This window comes from Amblyomma mixtum, chromosome 5 (assembly GCF_055824585.1).
Source record: "Amblyomma mixtum isolate Tamu chromosome 5, ASM5582458v1, whole genome shotgun sequence".
Lineage (NCBI taxonomy): Eukaryota > Metazoa > Arthropoda > Arachnida > Ixodida > Ixodidae > Amblyomma > Amblyomma mixtum.
Genome location: NC_143016.1, coordinates 40,922,670 through 40,939,421, shown reverse-complemented (window position 1 = coordinate 40,939,421; position 16,752 = coordinate 40,922,670). Strand labels below are relative to the sequence as shown.

The following is a 16,752-nucleotide window of genomic DNA, read 5'->3' as shown; positions in this document are numbered from 1 at the left end:
CCATTTTCTCTAGCCCTTTACATACGGTAACTTAGTATGGGGTACCACGACACAGAAAACCTGAATAAGATCAAGATCTTGCAGAAAAAAGCAATGCGCATCATTCATGCCATTTGACTTGCCAAGTGCACACCCATTCCATCAACTCAAAGTCATTCCGACAAACCAGTATACGAGCTCATGCTAATAAGTAATTGCATCAAGCAAAAAAAACTACCCCTAGCAGGCTACTAGAGCACATTGCAAGACTAATGCCGAACAGGAAAATCTGACTGCTGCGATACATCCCGCCGTGATATCTTCCATTCAGCAGATCCAGTTATGGAGAGCAAAGATTAAAGAAATCAGTTACCTCATATGTTAAATTACACTAATTGGATATTCACGATTCACTTTTGCCTCGTTCATGGATAATTCACTGCCTTATATGTTAGCGTGCCTTTCGAACTACGATTTGTGTGTACTGCTGTACTGTTGTGATGTACTATTCTGATGGTCTTCGCAGAGCAAAGTGTACTGTGTTTATCTTGGTTGTACCATGGTAAAATTTTGTTGTGTCCGTTGTCCAGGCAGCAAGTTCCCATAGTAATGATGCACAAATGCATTGAAAAGGTTTTCCCCAGAAAAATTGGCTGTGGCTTAGCTCAGCTAAGTTTTTCTGGGGCAAACCTTTTCAATGTATTTATGTCTCATTAAATGGAAACTTGCTGCCTCTCAGCTAAGCCTGGATATACATAGCGAAAGAAATTTCGTCTACTGACATTTCGTTAGCGACATGCCGTCGTCATTTAGCAGCTTGGCGGCATCTCTTGTTCACAAATTTCATCTCAAATGTCTGAGTTGCAGTTGCACTGGCAGCTAGCCGAATGGTGTGGTTGGTCACCCAGCATGCCTTCACATCTTCCGCAGTTTGACCGCTGCCTTCGGACATAGGCTCCGTCTCAGCGGCTAGGCATGCTTCTTTCGCTCCACGTCTTGGCGTCTCCGCCACTCGCTTGGTTCTCTTCACTTCGTTCTCTCTCTGCTTGCCGGTCTTGTACCAGGCGACGACTTCTGGATCGGAAGAGTTCATTTGCTCCAGCCTATACCGCCATTTCGCAGCGGCCGACTCTTCTCTTTCTTCTATGGTGCGCGTCCGACGACCAAGCGCATCGCCTCCTGTGTATATTCGGTGCCGCGCGCATGTGCATAGCACACCTGTGGCGCAACCTGGTTGCCATGGCTACGGTGCATGCGCAGTAGCGCGGCAAGGCGGCAGATTCGGTGGCACCGCAGCTGTGACGCAACTCGGTTGCCTCCAGAAAAACTGTCCAGAATTTGAATTGTTTTTATTAACGGGGTCATATTAACAAAGCAAGCACGACTGCAATGGAATGGCATTTAGGCACTCCATTCTTTTCCTCGGTGTACCCTTTTTTCTGCAAGGGGCCATTCTGCTCAGAATATGCAAGTCACGTTTCTTTCTCCTGTGCAAACTGACCATACTGCTCTTAAAAAGCGGTGTCATTCAGAAAAAAGCCATAATTAATGCCCCTAACTTTCTGCGGTGAAAAATTTCAAATTCCGCAGATGCAGAATAATGAATCTGCAAATGCAGAATCAAGAATCCGCGAAATTTTGCAGGAAGCTTAAGGCGCATAAAAGAATGAAAGTATTTTCTGAGCCCACGCTTTGGACACTGCAGAAGTCCATCTTACAAAATTGAAGGTGGCCGTTACTCGGTGCCATCTTCACACACTATCTTATTTCTCGCTTGCGGGTGCAAAAGGATCAATTGTCCTTGAACAGATTCCTTTACATTTCAGTTGGATTAATCCTGTTGTGTTTATGCAGTCCAGGCTGGGGCCTATTATTTTACAATTTTTGGGGGCAGCCCCAAACTACTGAATGAAGCTCAGCATCAAGTAATGTTTTGTGCTATCTTCACCCAAATAACAATGCTTGTTTGATGCACAAGACCTTCATAATGACCGCAATGGAAGAATGTGTTGGGGTCACTTCTTTCATTCAAGCCCAGAAAGGCACGACATCGAAATCTTCACCTTGTTTGCCTTGCTTGGAAGGAATCTGTGCAAGGTTTCCATCCGCAGATTTTCCAGTTCTCGTGCAGTTTTCAGTAAACTTGCCACTCAGCAGCTAGGACTAGCGATTTTTAAGTCCAGGCATATTTTCAAAATCCAACCTTTTTTCTTTGTAGAAACCTCACCTGCAGTGGATTCTCGTTCTGTTCTGGCTGGAATGTTTGGGATTTTTGTTATAGTAACTGTAATATTTTTAAAAAGTTTTCCTGAGGTCTCGAACTGCCCTCGTGTTGTATTAAAATAGTCATTCCCATTGTTCTGTCATTCCTACTGATGTCCGCAACAACAATTGTATGAAAAAAAAGAATTTGGCGGCAACACAAAATTCTGCTAGCGCGCTTAAATCCAAGATTTTTCGCGGAATCGCGGGAATATAGGGGCCTTGGCCATAATACCTTGCTAGAAGCGTTACAAATGACAGCCAGGTCCATGATCTTTCATTTGCATTGACGGGGTCGATGTGCACGGCTGTCATATTGCCATGATGACCTATTCCACAAACATGCAGCATCAATGAGAACAGAAGCCTGCCAATAGTTCAATATCTATCTCCTTGCTTTTATTGTCACAAACATGCATACATACACGTGGAACTAGCAGCTTTGTAAACCTTAAAGGAACAAGAAGTATTCAATCCCCGAAAAATGGCACTTATGGAATGAGTTCTCAGTTTTAGAATAATTAAAAAAAAGGTGCAAAAATAGTTAACTCCCCAGCCCACGGGCAGGAATTGCTATAAAGGTTTGGACGGCACTTTTTCTTGCAAAGAGAGCAAGCTCCCTGGCGCGAGGTCATAAACTTGGCCGAGCAGACACAAGTGGATGGAATGTTTACTTGCTTCGCCATTTTTTTTTTTTTTTTTCACAGCACGCAAGCTATATACTCTGAATTGTGGCTGCACGATAAAGTAAGAGTTGGAACACCTAAAAAAAGATGTGCAAGTACAGAATGGAACACTCGTGTTTAAGAGGCACTTGGGTCCCATCAATGAATGTTATCACCACCCTTGATTATTACGACGCCACACGTACTGATGGAAAGAAAGCTGGACAAAATAGGACAACAGTTATTGTAAAAAATAATTCTACCTTTTCAGGAAGAGCTCGCATGACTAAGGCTGTTCCCCGGTTACAAGCTTGGAAATCAACTACCAGAAGGAAGACATCATTTTAGAAAGGTGCACCATGCACAGCTACTGTGAAATGGCAGCAACTGTAATGAATTGTACTACAACACATTCTCCATACCTGTCAAAAATATCAAACATACAACCAAAAGCAGGCAAGTTATTAATATACGCCCTCTGTCACAAAGCATGCGGTTTGCCCACAACCAGCAATATATATGACGGTGCAGCTTCGGGCTTTATCTTTAAAGCTTGGGATGGCAGACATAAAGTAATAAAAATGAGTGAACAGATGTTAAAAGAAAACCACTTTTGCTTTGACATCTTAGGCACTTCTGTTTGAAATGGTAGTGGAACTGCTTTAAATGCTCGCACACTGAGCGCCTGTAGTGGTGTATGTATCTATCTGTTTATTACATTCGGAGCCATTTGATTACCTTAGAGTGCTACTCAATTCAGATGATGATTAAAAAAGTAGTGCATTTAAAAAGACTGCACCAATAGTTGTACAAACCGAAAACAGCCACAATATAAAACACGGAGCCTGCCGTCACTATAGAAGGTGCCCACAAAAATACAGAGCAATAAGATGACTCAACCTCACCATACAGAGCACTGTATTAACTGAGCAGCAACAACTTTCACTGTAAAGAAGCAAACAAAAGCTTGGTACCAATGGAACAGCACCATATTTCTGAACAAACCGGCTGTGTGTTCAAATAACAGCCTAGCATAATAAGAACGTTTTCTGATGTAGTCGCACCACTCGATAAAAAAAGAGGTTTAAAAAAAGAGTGCCTCATTAATACATATACAGCTCTCAAATATCAAATGCACTTTGCATACCTTGCAGCACACCAAACATTGCTAGAAGTCTATTTCATAAAAATCTACCTTCCGAAAACATCCAAAACAGACTAAAAAAAAAAGGTACAGGAATAAAAACACTGGTGGCACTGTACAAATGCAAAATGTTGCAGGAAATGTCAGCAGTGAGGATAAAAGTAGATATTGGTAAAAAAAAAAAAAAAATTCACAACCACCTTCTCGTAGATTTCTGGCTTCAGCATTAAAAACAAAAGCGCAACACACTATGTGAGAATAGACAAAAAGTAGCTGCAATGGCATTACGCAATCAGTACAGCCATACAAAGTAGACTGCTCGAAACCGGTGACACATCCAAATCCTGGTACCACGACGCAAGCAATGCTTGCCTTGTGGGTGCAAAGTTTTTCCAAGAGATATCACCTTTCACTGGCTGAACAGTTCAGAAAATCCCTGCTGCTACCACAAAACATTGCAAAGTCCAAGTCACTCAATTGCCAAAACAGCATGCAACCCAAAAATTCAATGCAGCCAACCATACATTGCAATCTTATTTCACAGCTTCACAAAAGATGAGAGTCTTCCCAAACATCAGGCATCTCAATGGGCACACCAGCTTAAAAAAAACAAAAAAACAGCCCCATTAGCCGAACTGCACAACTCTCCGCAGGTTAGGCCTATAAGGCAACATTAAATATGTAAGCGGCGATTACTGAGATAAATAGCTGCACCACCTACTAGAAGCAAGGCAGTAAGGCAGGCTTGGCCAAAGAGGCACACTGGCTCTATTTTTAGCATTAGACTGTCCGTTCAAAAGAGATCCCTGCTTGTAACTAACACCTTTTCTCTCCTGTGGACAGACAAATTACAGGCAGCGTCATATCCACCCACTGCTGTTTAATTAATACCATATCCAACTACAGATGACCACTAAAAAAAGTGGGGCATAAACTAACACTCAACAAACAGTGATTCCTGGGCAGGCAGTGACAAATGCACAAGTGTTTCAACAGAGTTGCATGAATACAGTTAAGTGTGCATGCAAGGAGAACAAACCATACCTGATGCTTGAACTTCAATATACAAAATGCCTGTGTGATTTTCAACTCATTCAACAGAGTGCCAGCTGCAGATTTTGGCTCTCAGAAATTATTTGAATGCATAACGCTGTTGCTGCATGAATGTCAAAAGAAGCGCAAATTCTTGTCTCAATCTTATTATAACAATTTTTTTTTTTTTTTCAAGCAGCAGCTCTTCTGCACTGCACACCAACATTGCAGCAGCATGTCAAAATTAAGTCCCAGCGCACCATTGACCTTTTTTTTTTTTTTCAAATACGATTTAGCACTAGAAATCCACACAAGTTGTTCACTCATTTTCAAAACATGGCAGCAGCTGGCTTGCTCATCACACTGTGCTTCCAGTTTGATAGTCCAACAATGCACACTTCTCAGGTCCATGCATGCGTAGTCTGCTAAGTGATGGCAGTTTGCACTGTATTAAGCTGAAACTACAATAAAAGGTGGCAAAAAAAAAGGGGGGGGGGGGGGGGGGGCACAGCCCCTTGGTCGTCCCTCCGATTCATCAGAGCTCTGTGGTCATGACGGTGCGCCTCTCCACCGGGCGCTTGGGAGCCGGGGCAGCATCGGTCGAGCCCACGTGCCAGGGTGACAACTGGCTGGTGGCGCAGTTGGACAGCGTGCGTTTGACCACCACTGGAGCAGCGACCACTCCGTTGCTGATGCGTGGGTGGGTCGCAGAAGACAGGGAGCGTGTCACGGGGTTGGCCCCCGCAAATGAAGTTTCCTGCAACGCATACAAGCAGCTTGAGGCCTGCCATTCCTTGCAAGGATCAGACACAGAGATGCATTAACCTCCTTTCAGTTTGCTTCTTCGCAGAATTGTGCCTTAGACTTCCTGAACCGATACTAGGAGTTTCACTAAGGAAAATACACACGCCCTGAGCACTAGTAAACATTAATTCAAACTCCAAGTGACCACAGATTTGTTTGAATTATCAGAAGTGCACATTAGTATGATCCAAAACTAAAACTGGTTTTCCTATCACTGCAGCGATCCATTGGAGAAATGTGAAAGCAAAACATCCACATACTATATCGACGCCATGGTTATTCCGACCTCCAAGTGCTATATCAACGTCTATGGCTACAACGACGTCTAAATGTGTTTTTGGCGTTTAATTAACTAATTACTCCACATCAACAAAATTTGGAATCTACCGAGATTTTTTCACCCACTACCGAATGCAATCAAACTTTTTTTCATATATCTTTATAGAACAACATAAACGTGCGGACAACACTTGCGGACACTTTTTGATGATGCGTACATAGCCACATAATGCTCTCGCTTTAATACGTAAATGTTTTTGCATGACTCAGTCTTCTGAAAAACTTACTGGCGAGCTACGGCGATAGGGTGAGGCAGTGTCGACCTATATTCAGAGTCAAACTTTTCTCGCCCAGGAGGGGCACGAGCTGAGGGGTCGATTTATAATCGGAGTCGACTTATAATTGCCAGTAATATGGTATTCAATCATACCACTCATAAAACTCCTCAAAGGACCATGATAAAAAATAAAAGACAAAGAAAACAGTACACTGATCAGGAAAACATTTCAAAACGAATTGACTGTTTCATCACCCCTTCGCAAAAAAAAATGAACTTGTGTAGCATGTATGTCATGGGGTGCCATTAGTGGTTAACACTGCAGCCATATATGCCTAGCAGTTATTTGCTTTCAAGGGATACCACTATGTCAGCCAACTTCCAAGTACGCATTTGCAGCAAATATTCACTACTGGCGTTATTTAACAACCCTGGCATAAAGCTGGTAGTAATCCACCAAACAATATCCCAGGGCCCAACGTGCAATCGCATGGTGAAGCTTCTCTGAGGTATAAAGGCAGTTCAGGCAATGCTAAAGGATGGCACACGAAGCCAGCTGTGCGTGCACAGTGCTGCTTTCTTCAACACTGCTTCAAGGACTCCAAAGCAGGTCAGAGGACACAAGGGAACGAAAGACGGTAAAGTAAGACAAAAAAGTAGATTGTCAGAAGTGCAATTCACTTTGCGCATTGGCAGAGCCAGTCACCGGAGTGTGCTGTGAGGCTCGCTGTGAAGTTTCTGCCACTACGCAGCCATAGAAGATGAGCAACACAACTCCCCACATCACTCTGACAACTGAAGCACAAGGAGTACAACAAGAGCCTTACGGCAGAGTCCAGAGACTGCTCCAAGCCACACGTAAAGTGGTCTCTCTACATATGACAAAAAAAAAAACTGCACATCTGTGGACAGCTGCAAATTAATCATACTCTGGTGCTCTGTTTATGATGGCAGACGTTTGGGCGTGTTGCCACTCCATAGCCATAGGTTGTAGTGCCAAAGGAACATCAAACAGATGGAGGGGTACACACAGCACAGATGCTCTGTGTATATACTCTCTTTGTCTGTTGCATGAGTCCAACAAACCCTCCAGTCTTTGCAAGATAGTGCATCAGAGCAGTTAAAACATTCATTTTTATCCACAACTGTATCCACGAGGCTGTGCAGTAGCAGCAAGACTAACACATGCGAGAGTGGGCTAAAAAGAATGAGAGATAACAGTGCCCTGCCCGAGCAAGACTTACAGTGAGCACTACACCGTCCAAGCTCTTTTTGGGGAGAGACGGGGGAGACGGTGGTGGTGGTGGCAGTGGTGGCTCAAGGGTAGTGGCAACAGTGGGAGGGGGAGGAAACTCAGCGGGTGCACTGACTGGTTTCCTGGGTGGCAGGAGTGGGGTGGTGGTGCTGTTGTTAAGGGGTAGTGCATCAGCCCTGCAGCTCGCCGGCGGTGTCGGCGGCACTGCTTCCTCGTCTTCGCTATCAAACTGAATGAGTAGCTGCGAGGAATCGGGGCTGCTGGCCTGCTGGCGGGACAGGTGTGCCGGCAGCGGGCTACAGCCGCCCATGGCGCTGGCGGCCCCACTGCCGGCAGACGACCCGGGTGGCTGTGCGGTGGAGGGGGAGGGAGGGAAGCACAGAGACACACAAAGAAAGGAATGGGACATCATCACTGCGGACATTCTCTGCATGGCCCTAGCAGCACTCTGCTGGCCCAACGGCACTGGACGTGCACTGAACAACCCCTGCATAACTGCAACCTTCCAGGACAGGAAACCTACGTTCTGACCATTCGCTGGCACCTAGGCTCCACTCACAAAGAATTTGTGCTTTGTAGGTACCAGTGTATATCTGGCCACATATAGTGATAAACTGTGTACATGCACTTGTATATACACCAGTATACATCAGGACACAAATTATGTGCGTGCATGTACTATCGTGCTCAATACTTGCAACACGTCTCCGAAGTGAACTAATTGAAGTTTCTCCTTTTTAGCAATCAATGCATCTTCACACAGAGCACCCAACTTGCACAAACATTCAGTACACTTTGTTCTTTGCATTGGCGGCGAACTGCATCAATTTCCAGCACTGCAAGGCTCGCATTAGTTACAGAGCTAAGGCCCTACCATATCTTGAGCGTTGCAGCTCATACTGAGCTCAATTGTACAACATCAGCGGGGCAGGAGTGGTTGCAAAATGAGAGATGACGTTTCTAGCTTCACAAGATGCGAACAGCAGTATAGCAGCGTGGCAGAGTTAATGCATTACCAGTAGTAGTACAGTTACACTTCGGTGAATGAGGAAGCACAGCAAGCATTCCCACCATCTAGTGGGCAATGGTTCTAGAGCCCAGAGTGCAAAAGGGGCAAGGTGTTAAATAGCTGTGTCATGACCTCTTGGAGCAGTGCCTCATCTCTAGATGAGGCACTGCTCCAAGAGGTCATGACATAGCTATTTACCCCTTTCCCCTTTTGCACTATAAAGACTAGCAAGAGATAAAAAACTTCAGTGTGCAATGCACATCAGAGACATGTAGGAGATAAGCACCAGCGGTACAGGTTTGAGGAAAGCTATTTGGATAACCACTTGCCATGTTGGTGATACCAGGACACAGCCTCCCTTTAGACATGTACGAACAAAAAAACTGGTGCGAGACTGGCAGCATTCGAATCGGTGAGCGTCCAGCAACATAGAATGTGGGCATCAGCTGTGACTGCGCCGGCAGTCTACGTTATTTTGATTTTCGGGTTAACAAAGGGTCAAATTGCCAAGGTTTTACAGTTATAACCCCAACACTAAGTATATCATTATAAGTAAATAATAAATAAATAAAGCAAACAACGTGTGTGTCATTCACTACATGGTGAACAGTGTAAACCGTTAAACTCACCAATGCCGCTACTAGGTCACCTCCGTGTCCATTGCTGAGGGTAGCAGTACTCTCAGCCAAGAGATCCTTCATAGTGTGCGTATCACTGAAATCAAGCAGCCATGTCACTAAGAGCAATGAAAGAATTCTGCAATAACTAAACTGCTATTGAGGCATGGTGCAAGTTATTCACCAAGCAAAAAGCACAGCATATGCTTGGGCCTTGGGTACAGTTATAACTTGGATGGAGCCCTGCCTTCCTCCCCCAGCACTGTCATGTGGATGAATAACCCTATGAACAATTTACAGTTGGCAGTATGTGTCGCAAACAAGAGAGGGCACCACTAGTACTCCCTGTTCATAGCTTTGGTGTGCAGTAATAAGCTCTGCATACTTGCAGGCAACCAGTGCACTTGCATGCGCAGCACAACGTACCTTGCATGACATCAGTCAATGTATGAAATACAACGCTCTGATTGCGTTCACTTTTGTGCATATAGAACTGTGTATTGCCCATAGGAAGGGATTCAATTGAATAGATGCTTTCAAATAAAAGCTCTGTCCTACTTGAGCTACCGCCATTTCTGAATGCTTTGCAAAGCATGTACTATCGGGGACAAAAGTGGTATACTCCACGCGACCGGAGTCGGAGCAACGAAAAACTGCGTTTCAGCACCATCTGCAGGCAGCATCTCGGACCCAGACAGCCAGTCGGTGACCTTTACTATCAGCGGGCATGTCGCTTGACTCGTTTCAATGTTTCGTTCTTTTGCTCGCCAAAACGCCGAGCGGCGCAGCAGCAGTAGCAATCTGGTGGCGCTCTTTTCATTTTGTGTCTTCGTTTTTTCCAACGCGCGTTCGAGATATGGCTTCAGAGCCGGCGCTCGCACCGTCATGATGCGATCAAATGCCCCCGCGCGCGCAGCTAACCTGTTGTGGAAGCAGCGCATTTTTGAAACATTGAAACTAGCCGAGCGGCAGGCCTGCTGATAATAAAGGTCACAGATTGGCTATCTGGGTCCGAGATGGCGCCTGTAGATGGCGTTGCAACGCAGTTTTCCGTTGCTCCGGCTCCCGCTGCGTGGAGTATACCACTTTTGTCCCCGATAGTACACTTCAACACAGCACAGATTTTGCTGAAGGCCATATACTTGTGCATAAATATAATTTCCTTCGCTTTAACAGCACAATTTTTCTGCAACCAAAATAAAGTAACAAAGAGAGCCTAACTCAAACACACTAATTCGAATAAATACGACATGAAAAGCTGTGCATGTGCAGTAGGCTGCGGTGACTTTGCAGGATACAACTCTGCAGACTAGGCCAATTCTAGTGCCTTGACAGCTGAGTAAGGTCTTCAGCCCAAACCCATTTTCGCTTGACGCTGACCAAGCACCGCGAACCAGCCAGGCTGTTTTTTTGCACCGAAGCAATTTGCACCGAAACACTACTGAGTGACAAACAAATATCAGTCAGGTGATGAGCCACACTGCTTTTCCGTTTACATAACTCGTGTACTTTTACATTCCATAGCTCGCAGTGCTGTCCTCACCTAAACTGCTGAACTTACCAGTGTCTTAATTTTTCTTTATTCACAGCTGCTTTGGCTCCAGAGCAATCACCTGATTCACTGTCAAGGAAAGAAAACACAAACAGAAAAGCCGAACCACAATATTTAGAGTGGGATTACAAAATTTGCTATCATCACAAAATTTCATTTGAGTTGGCCTTTTAATGTCTTCACTGTAGTTGTAATTACTGATCCTGTCTCACAAAAAATAGCACAGCATCGCGGGGCAGAGCTCCCATCAGCTGATAAGGCACAAAGCTCAGAAATCTGTTCAGACTCAAAAAAATGCAGTGAAGGGGGGGGGGGGGGGGGGGGGGTCATTTAATCGCTGATAAAGTATGTCACTGCAATAGCACAGAGCTTAAGCACAATTTAATTTGTTGCTTCAAATATCCTGCATCTAACGTAATTTACTGCATGCTTGAGAGACGGCGCTTCCAAGTGTCTGTTATTGTTTTGTCAGTAAAGCGGTCATGCAATCAAATTTCGTCTTGCATGCACAAACACCTATGGAATGGCTTGCTCATAAATAGAAGATGATGAAGAGAACAACATTCATTCCCCGGACAAAGGACACAACAAGCAAAGCACAGACGTCGTTTTCACATGTGAAGGCTTCAGGACCCTAGCCAACAATGTAGCTGGCACTACATGCGGTTCCACAGGATTGCACAGAGGCATAATTGTAGAGGCCCATGTACTATGTGATGTTAGTGCACATTAAAGAACCCCAGGTAGTCGAAATTTCTGGAGCCCTTCACTACGGTGCTCCTCATAGCTTAAGTCACTTTGGGATGTTAAAACTCCATAAACTAGACCAGTTTTACCTGCACAGGGCACACATTCTGCTTCTTCCCCACAGTGGCAAGTGCTACTAGTCTAGTCCTCCCCAGACTTTTTAACAAAATCGGGTTATTCAGAAATTAATTACCCGCTTTAGGATGAACAGAACGTGACTGCACATTAAAAATGCTTTACTGTAATAGCCGCGTGTAAGTCGACAATTTTTTTTTCCCCAAAACCAACCATTTGATATTGGGGGGGGGGGGGGACCTATACACGAAGTCAACCTATTTAAGTTAATTCCGGCAGAGCCGCAGGTAGCTTGTGCCTTGTGCTGGTGCTCATTCCTGGCAGGACGAGTGGAACTCAACATGTCAAAAAAAAAAAAATTGTACACTCGCATGCAAACCATTTCCAGAGAAAAAATTCAAATTAGGTGCCAATTACCTGGCTTGCTTACACTGGTAGTCGATTTCCCTGATTCTCTGACTAGCGATAGACAGCGTAAGAGCAAACTTTCGGAAAGTGCACATCGTGCTGGTATCCGAGGCTACAGGACTACTGGCAGTTTGGTTTGCCACTAGTCAGCCAGGCACATACAAATATGAAAGGCAGGATGGGGCTGCATTTGACTTCTTTTGAACTCTATTCCCCTCAGACTCCTGGCCGTTCAAGTAGAATGTTTTCATTACATGTTTTTTTGCTTTGTATTGCTTGTGATGGCGTGACGCCTTTGTATGCAAAGAGGTAAAGGATACCTGTCAACTTATATCTACAGTAAACATTTTTTTTGTTGAACGAGAGCTGCGAGTTAGGGGTGACGGGTTGACATGTATTCAGAGTCAACCCATACTCAGCAATACAAATGAGTTTTTCAAGAACCTGGCATATCAGCTTACCCGTTCACATGAATGACTGTTCTGTACTTTTCTGCAACAGGCGGCTTTGCGTCTTCGTCATCCGACAAAAGCAGTGGCACTTTCTCCCCGACAACACCCAAGCTTGGCACTGCAAGAAACCAAGAACAAAAAAGCAGCAATCATGGTGCCAACTGATATGGTCAGCACTGCTCCACAAAGAAAAAACATAGGTTCACCATCAGAAACATGCCATTTGTTGCAAAAGTTCCCAAGCCCCTGCATCTGAAGCCAGAGTAATGGTGACAGTGCCCTAGGCCGGCAGCTTCCACGGTAGATGCTACAAACAGCCATGATACAAACAGAAAAACTCTAGTGAAGTGGGCTGTTGTTAATCCAAACTCTTCTCATTCAAACTGCCAGTTTTTTCAAACTGAGGCTTTCGTTCCGTCAACATCTGGTGCATCAAAAATAAAAAGGCTTCTGTTAACTCGAACTCTTCATAACGGGAACAAATTTTCAGTCCCCTTCAAGTTCAAATTACCAAGTGCTGACTGTACCTTCCGTTGATTGTGAACCAAGTATACTGCTGAAAAGTGCATGAAAATATCCTACTTTTCCCAGCAGGATCATCTCGGCCAGCCAGAATGCACTCACAGGGCAAGCACTGTAGCAGCAGATAACCACTGGCTCACCCCTGCGCTTGTCTTCCTCCGCCTTGGCCTTGAGGATGTTGCACTTCATCTGGTCGGGCGGTATGGGCTTGGGCATGCCACTGCCAGCCTTGGCCTGGTTGTTCTTGACGCCACAGGAGACCACAGTCACAGTGCCTGCGGCACAGCAGTCCTTGCCCCCTCCTCCGCCACTGGCCGTGCTGTTGCTGTTGCTCCGGTTGCTGTTGCTCCGGCTGCAGCTGGTCCCACTGCCACTGCAGCTGCTGTCCAGGGCCTTCAGCCGCCTACTCAGCTCCTCAGCATCTGGCAGCAAAGGCACAACACTGTCAGCCAGCCACCGTGCAGGGCAAAACTGAAAGTAGCTTAGTAATCCTCCAGCAGCAGCGTGCTCGGTGGTGTCTCTTCATTAGATGACGAACAAATGGCAAGCGTGCTCAGTGGTGTCTCTTCATTAGATGACGAACAAATGGCAAGCATGCTCAGTGGTGTCTCTTCATTAGATGACGAACAAATGGCAAGCGTGCTCAGTGGTGTCTCTTCATTAGATGACGAACAAATGGCAAGCATGCTCAGTGGTGTCTCTTCATTAGATGACGAACAAATGGCAAGCGTGCTCAGTGGTGTCTCTTCATTAGATGACGAACAAATGGCAATGTAGCCATATACCTCATAACCAATTAGACTATGATTTAATAGGATACAACACTTAAAATTAGTGACCGAGCGTCAATCACCCTCAAGCAGCAGGTAAAACTTGAAAAATGTCTAATGAGTACTTGCTCAAACTTGAATGTCACTTCTCAACACTGAATGCCTAATGAGTGCTATTCCCATCAGCAAATCATCCTTACAAATACAGTTGGTCCGTTCCTGCTGGAACGAATAACAATGTAAGTGGTCAAGCTTGCAAGTCACTCGCTACACGCTTAAATGAACACTAGACGGAAACACCAAGTCCTTATTATTGCGCAAATTTGCCCTGTGGCACAAATAAAAACTAAAGTCAGGTTCATAGATCACTGTTCTGAAATAACAAATACGTCTCTGTTTTCAACGACAAGGCAATGGTATTTGGACAAAACCAAATGCTTATGTAAAATGCAAGACTGGTAACAATATCGCTCTCAAATTCCAGAGCACGTGCCCACTGACATGCATTCCTGACTGCCACTCCTTGCTAATTTTCTTGCACCACTGCTCCATTAATCTCCTCCACCTCAAACGATAAGCATATATCGTTCCAAAAAGATGAAAGTGTTCAGTATTCACTTTGAAATCTGTTTTTCAATATTCACACAACCCCACTTTTCGCCAATTTGTCAGCATTTCTGAGCACGCTTCCACTTTCAGATTGGGGCATCTATAAATGACTGATAGTGGTGATGACTGACACACATCAGCGAAATGACTTAATTGCCCCTGAACTGCATTGACAGGTCCAAAATATAGGATCAAAATTGTGGGCTTTACTTGCAGTTTTCTCCACAATAAAGTCACCTCTCTGCACACAGAAGACACTGGAAGAGTTCCAAAAGGACAATTTACCAGTCTAGTTTGACTACTAGTTTACCTTCAGCCAATTCTAGTCTACCTTTGTACTTCTGCATCAGTTCGTGCCACCAATCGGCAGCTGGAGTGGTTCACACGTCGCGCCACATATTATGCCGTGAGCCAACCAACTTCTGTTTTCAAGCACTTCGCGTTGCCACTCTGTGCCATTCAATGCTTCGTGCTGTTCTGGCGGCTGATGCACACTGCATACATTTCCATCTGTGAAGCTAGGCAAGGACAGAACTTGCAAAACAAAAGACCGCTGGGCAGCCCTAGAGAGGAGGCATACAGAGAGAAGCGAGGGCCCCTGCCCACTACTCAGGTTTGTTCTTTCAGGGCACAAATTCCTTAGGATGTGCAAGTATTGAATTCTTGGTTGAAAATTGAATATTTTCAAATATTTATGAGAATACGTTAAGACGAAAGTACTGGCAGACTAAACTAAAAAATAAACACTCCTTAGCAAAACAGCCATGAAAAGAAACAGATGCATTCCACAAAAATTATAATCCACTTGTAGGGGTGCGTTTATTAGGCGTTTAATTTCACTAATAATGTTTTTAAAGCCACCTAGTGCTCTAACAAAATCTATGCATCTTGGCTGTTATCACTCATTACTGCCACTGCACATCGCCTAGGCAGAGTGGAAGCCGTTGTGTTCATAGAGCTCCATAGAGTTATCATACCAAATTTATATAGAGTCCCTGCTGTCAGTGTTTGCAGACACAGTCTACCATTCAGAAAATGAGACTACCACATGAAAAAATGAGGTTTTAAATTGTTCTATTTTGTTACTGAGTGTTGCAGCCAGGTATTTGTAAAGTTGGAAGAGAAGCATTTCACTGAGGCAAAAAAAAAATACATACTCGATAAAAGTCAGTAGACTGTCTCTTTCATACCCCACCACAGACCCAGACAGTGCAAGGAAATACGTAACGAGAAAAATGCCGCTTTGCTGCGTATTGGTTGACATCAAGCTTTTGGGAATGGATTGTTTTTAAAACCAATCAACCAATGTGACATTATGAATGTACAATACAAGAGAATGCCTCCACAAAGGTATCACATCAGTATTTTTTAAAAGCATACTAATCATAGCTGTCAATACATAAGGACAAGTAAAGCAATTGCTGTGAGAAGAAGCAAAACATGAGAGCAAACATGCATACCAGTATGCAGCCTATAAGAACAGATAGATCACCCTTGAGTATAATATGTTATTCCAGCTGAGTGCAGTAAGACGCATCGCATCATGAACAGCGATGCCTGAACATTAGCCGCACTCCACAGAAGACAAGGCGCAGTGCCCTTACCAGGCTCTGGGTCCACAGGCACCTCGCCCTTCTTGTAGACGGTCAAATCGTTCCTGGTGTCGGAGGCTGAACTTGTTTCCTTGGCAAGAGATCGGATCAGGGTGTCCAGCCTACTTTCAGCTTCCACCACTGGTGCCACAACAGGGCTAGCTGTTGACATAGCGTCCATTGGCCTGCATGCACAAAAAGGGGCCCCATCATAACGACGGAGCCCACCGCAGTGGCTCAGTGGTTAGGGCGTTCAGCTACTGAGCCAGAGCTCCACAACGGCTGTGGCAGCCGCATTTCGATGGAGACGAAACGCAAAAGGCGCCCAGTGCTGTGGGATGTCAGTGCACGTTAAAGATCTCCAGGTGGTCTAAATTATTCCAGAGCCCTCCACTACGGCACCTCTTTCTCTCTTTCTTCTTACATTCCCACCTTCCTCCCTTCCCTTACAGCCTGGTTCGGGTGTCCACAGAGATGTGACAGTTACTGGCTTATTTCCTTTCCTCAAAAAAAAAAAAAGAAAAAAAACTATTATTCATAACAACAGCTCAGATATTGCAAAGGAGGGACTTCTCAGCTGCCAACCCTATTGATTACTCATACAAAAACATTCACAAATGAAGCCGAACACTTCAAATGTCAATGACGCAGAAAATGATCTATGTTTTTTTTTTAACTCACAACTTTTCTGCGTACTAGATT

General features: G+C 44.7%; 1 protein-coding gene across 4 annotated transcripts in view; it reads right to left on the bottom strand.

The window, feature by feature from the left end:
• Nucleotides 1-2,618: 2,618 nt before the first annotated feature.
• Nucleotides 2,619-16,752, bottom strand: part of yrt (erythrocyte membrane protein band 4.1-like yurt) — a 31,496-nt gene continuing 17,362 nt past the window's right edge. The window contains exons 11-17 of one of the 4 annotated variants that reach the window (XM_089544118.1): nt 16,063-16,235; nt 13,220-13,501; nt 12,567-12,675; nt 10,885-10,944; nt 9,336-9,420; nt 7,687-8,046; nt 2,619-5,839 (exon numbers count right to left, since the gene is read on the bottom strand). In XM_089544118.1, coding sequence (XP_089400244.1) covers nt 5,618-5,839; nt 7,687-8,046; nt 9,336-9,420; nt 10,885-10,944; nt 12,567-12,675; nt 13,220-13,501; nt 16,063-16,235 — 1,291 coding nt within the window. In that variant the 3' untranslated portion in view covers nt 2,619-5,617. The remainder of the gene's footprint in view (nt 5,840-7,686; nt 8,047-9,335; nt 9,421-10,884; nt 10,945-12,566; nt 12,676-13,219; nt 13,502-16,062; nt 16,236-16,752) is intronic. The other 3 variants (XM_089544119.1, XM_089544120.1, XM_089544121.1) reach the window with 3 other exon arrangements.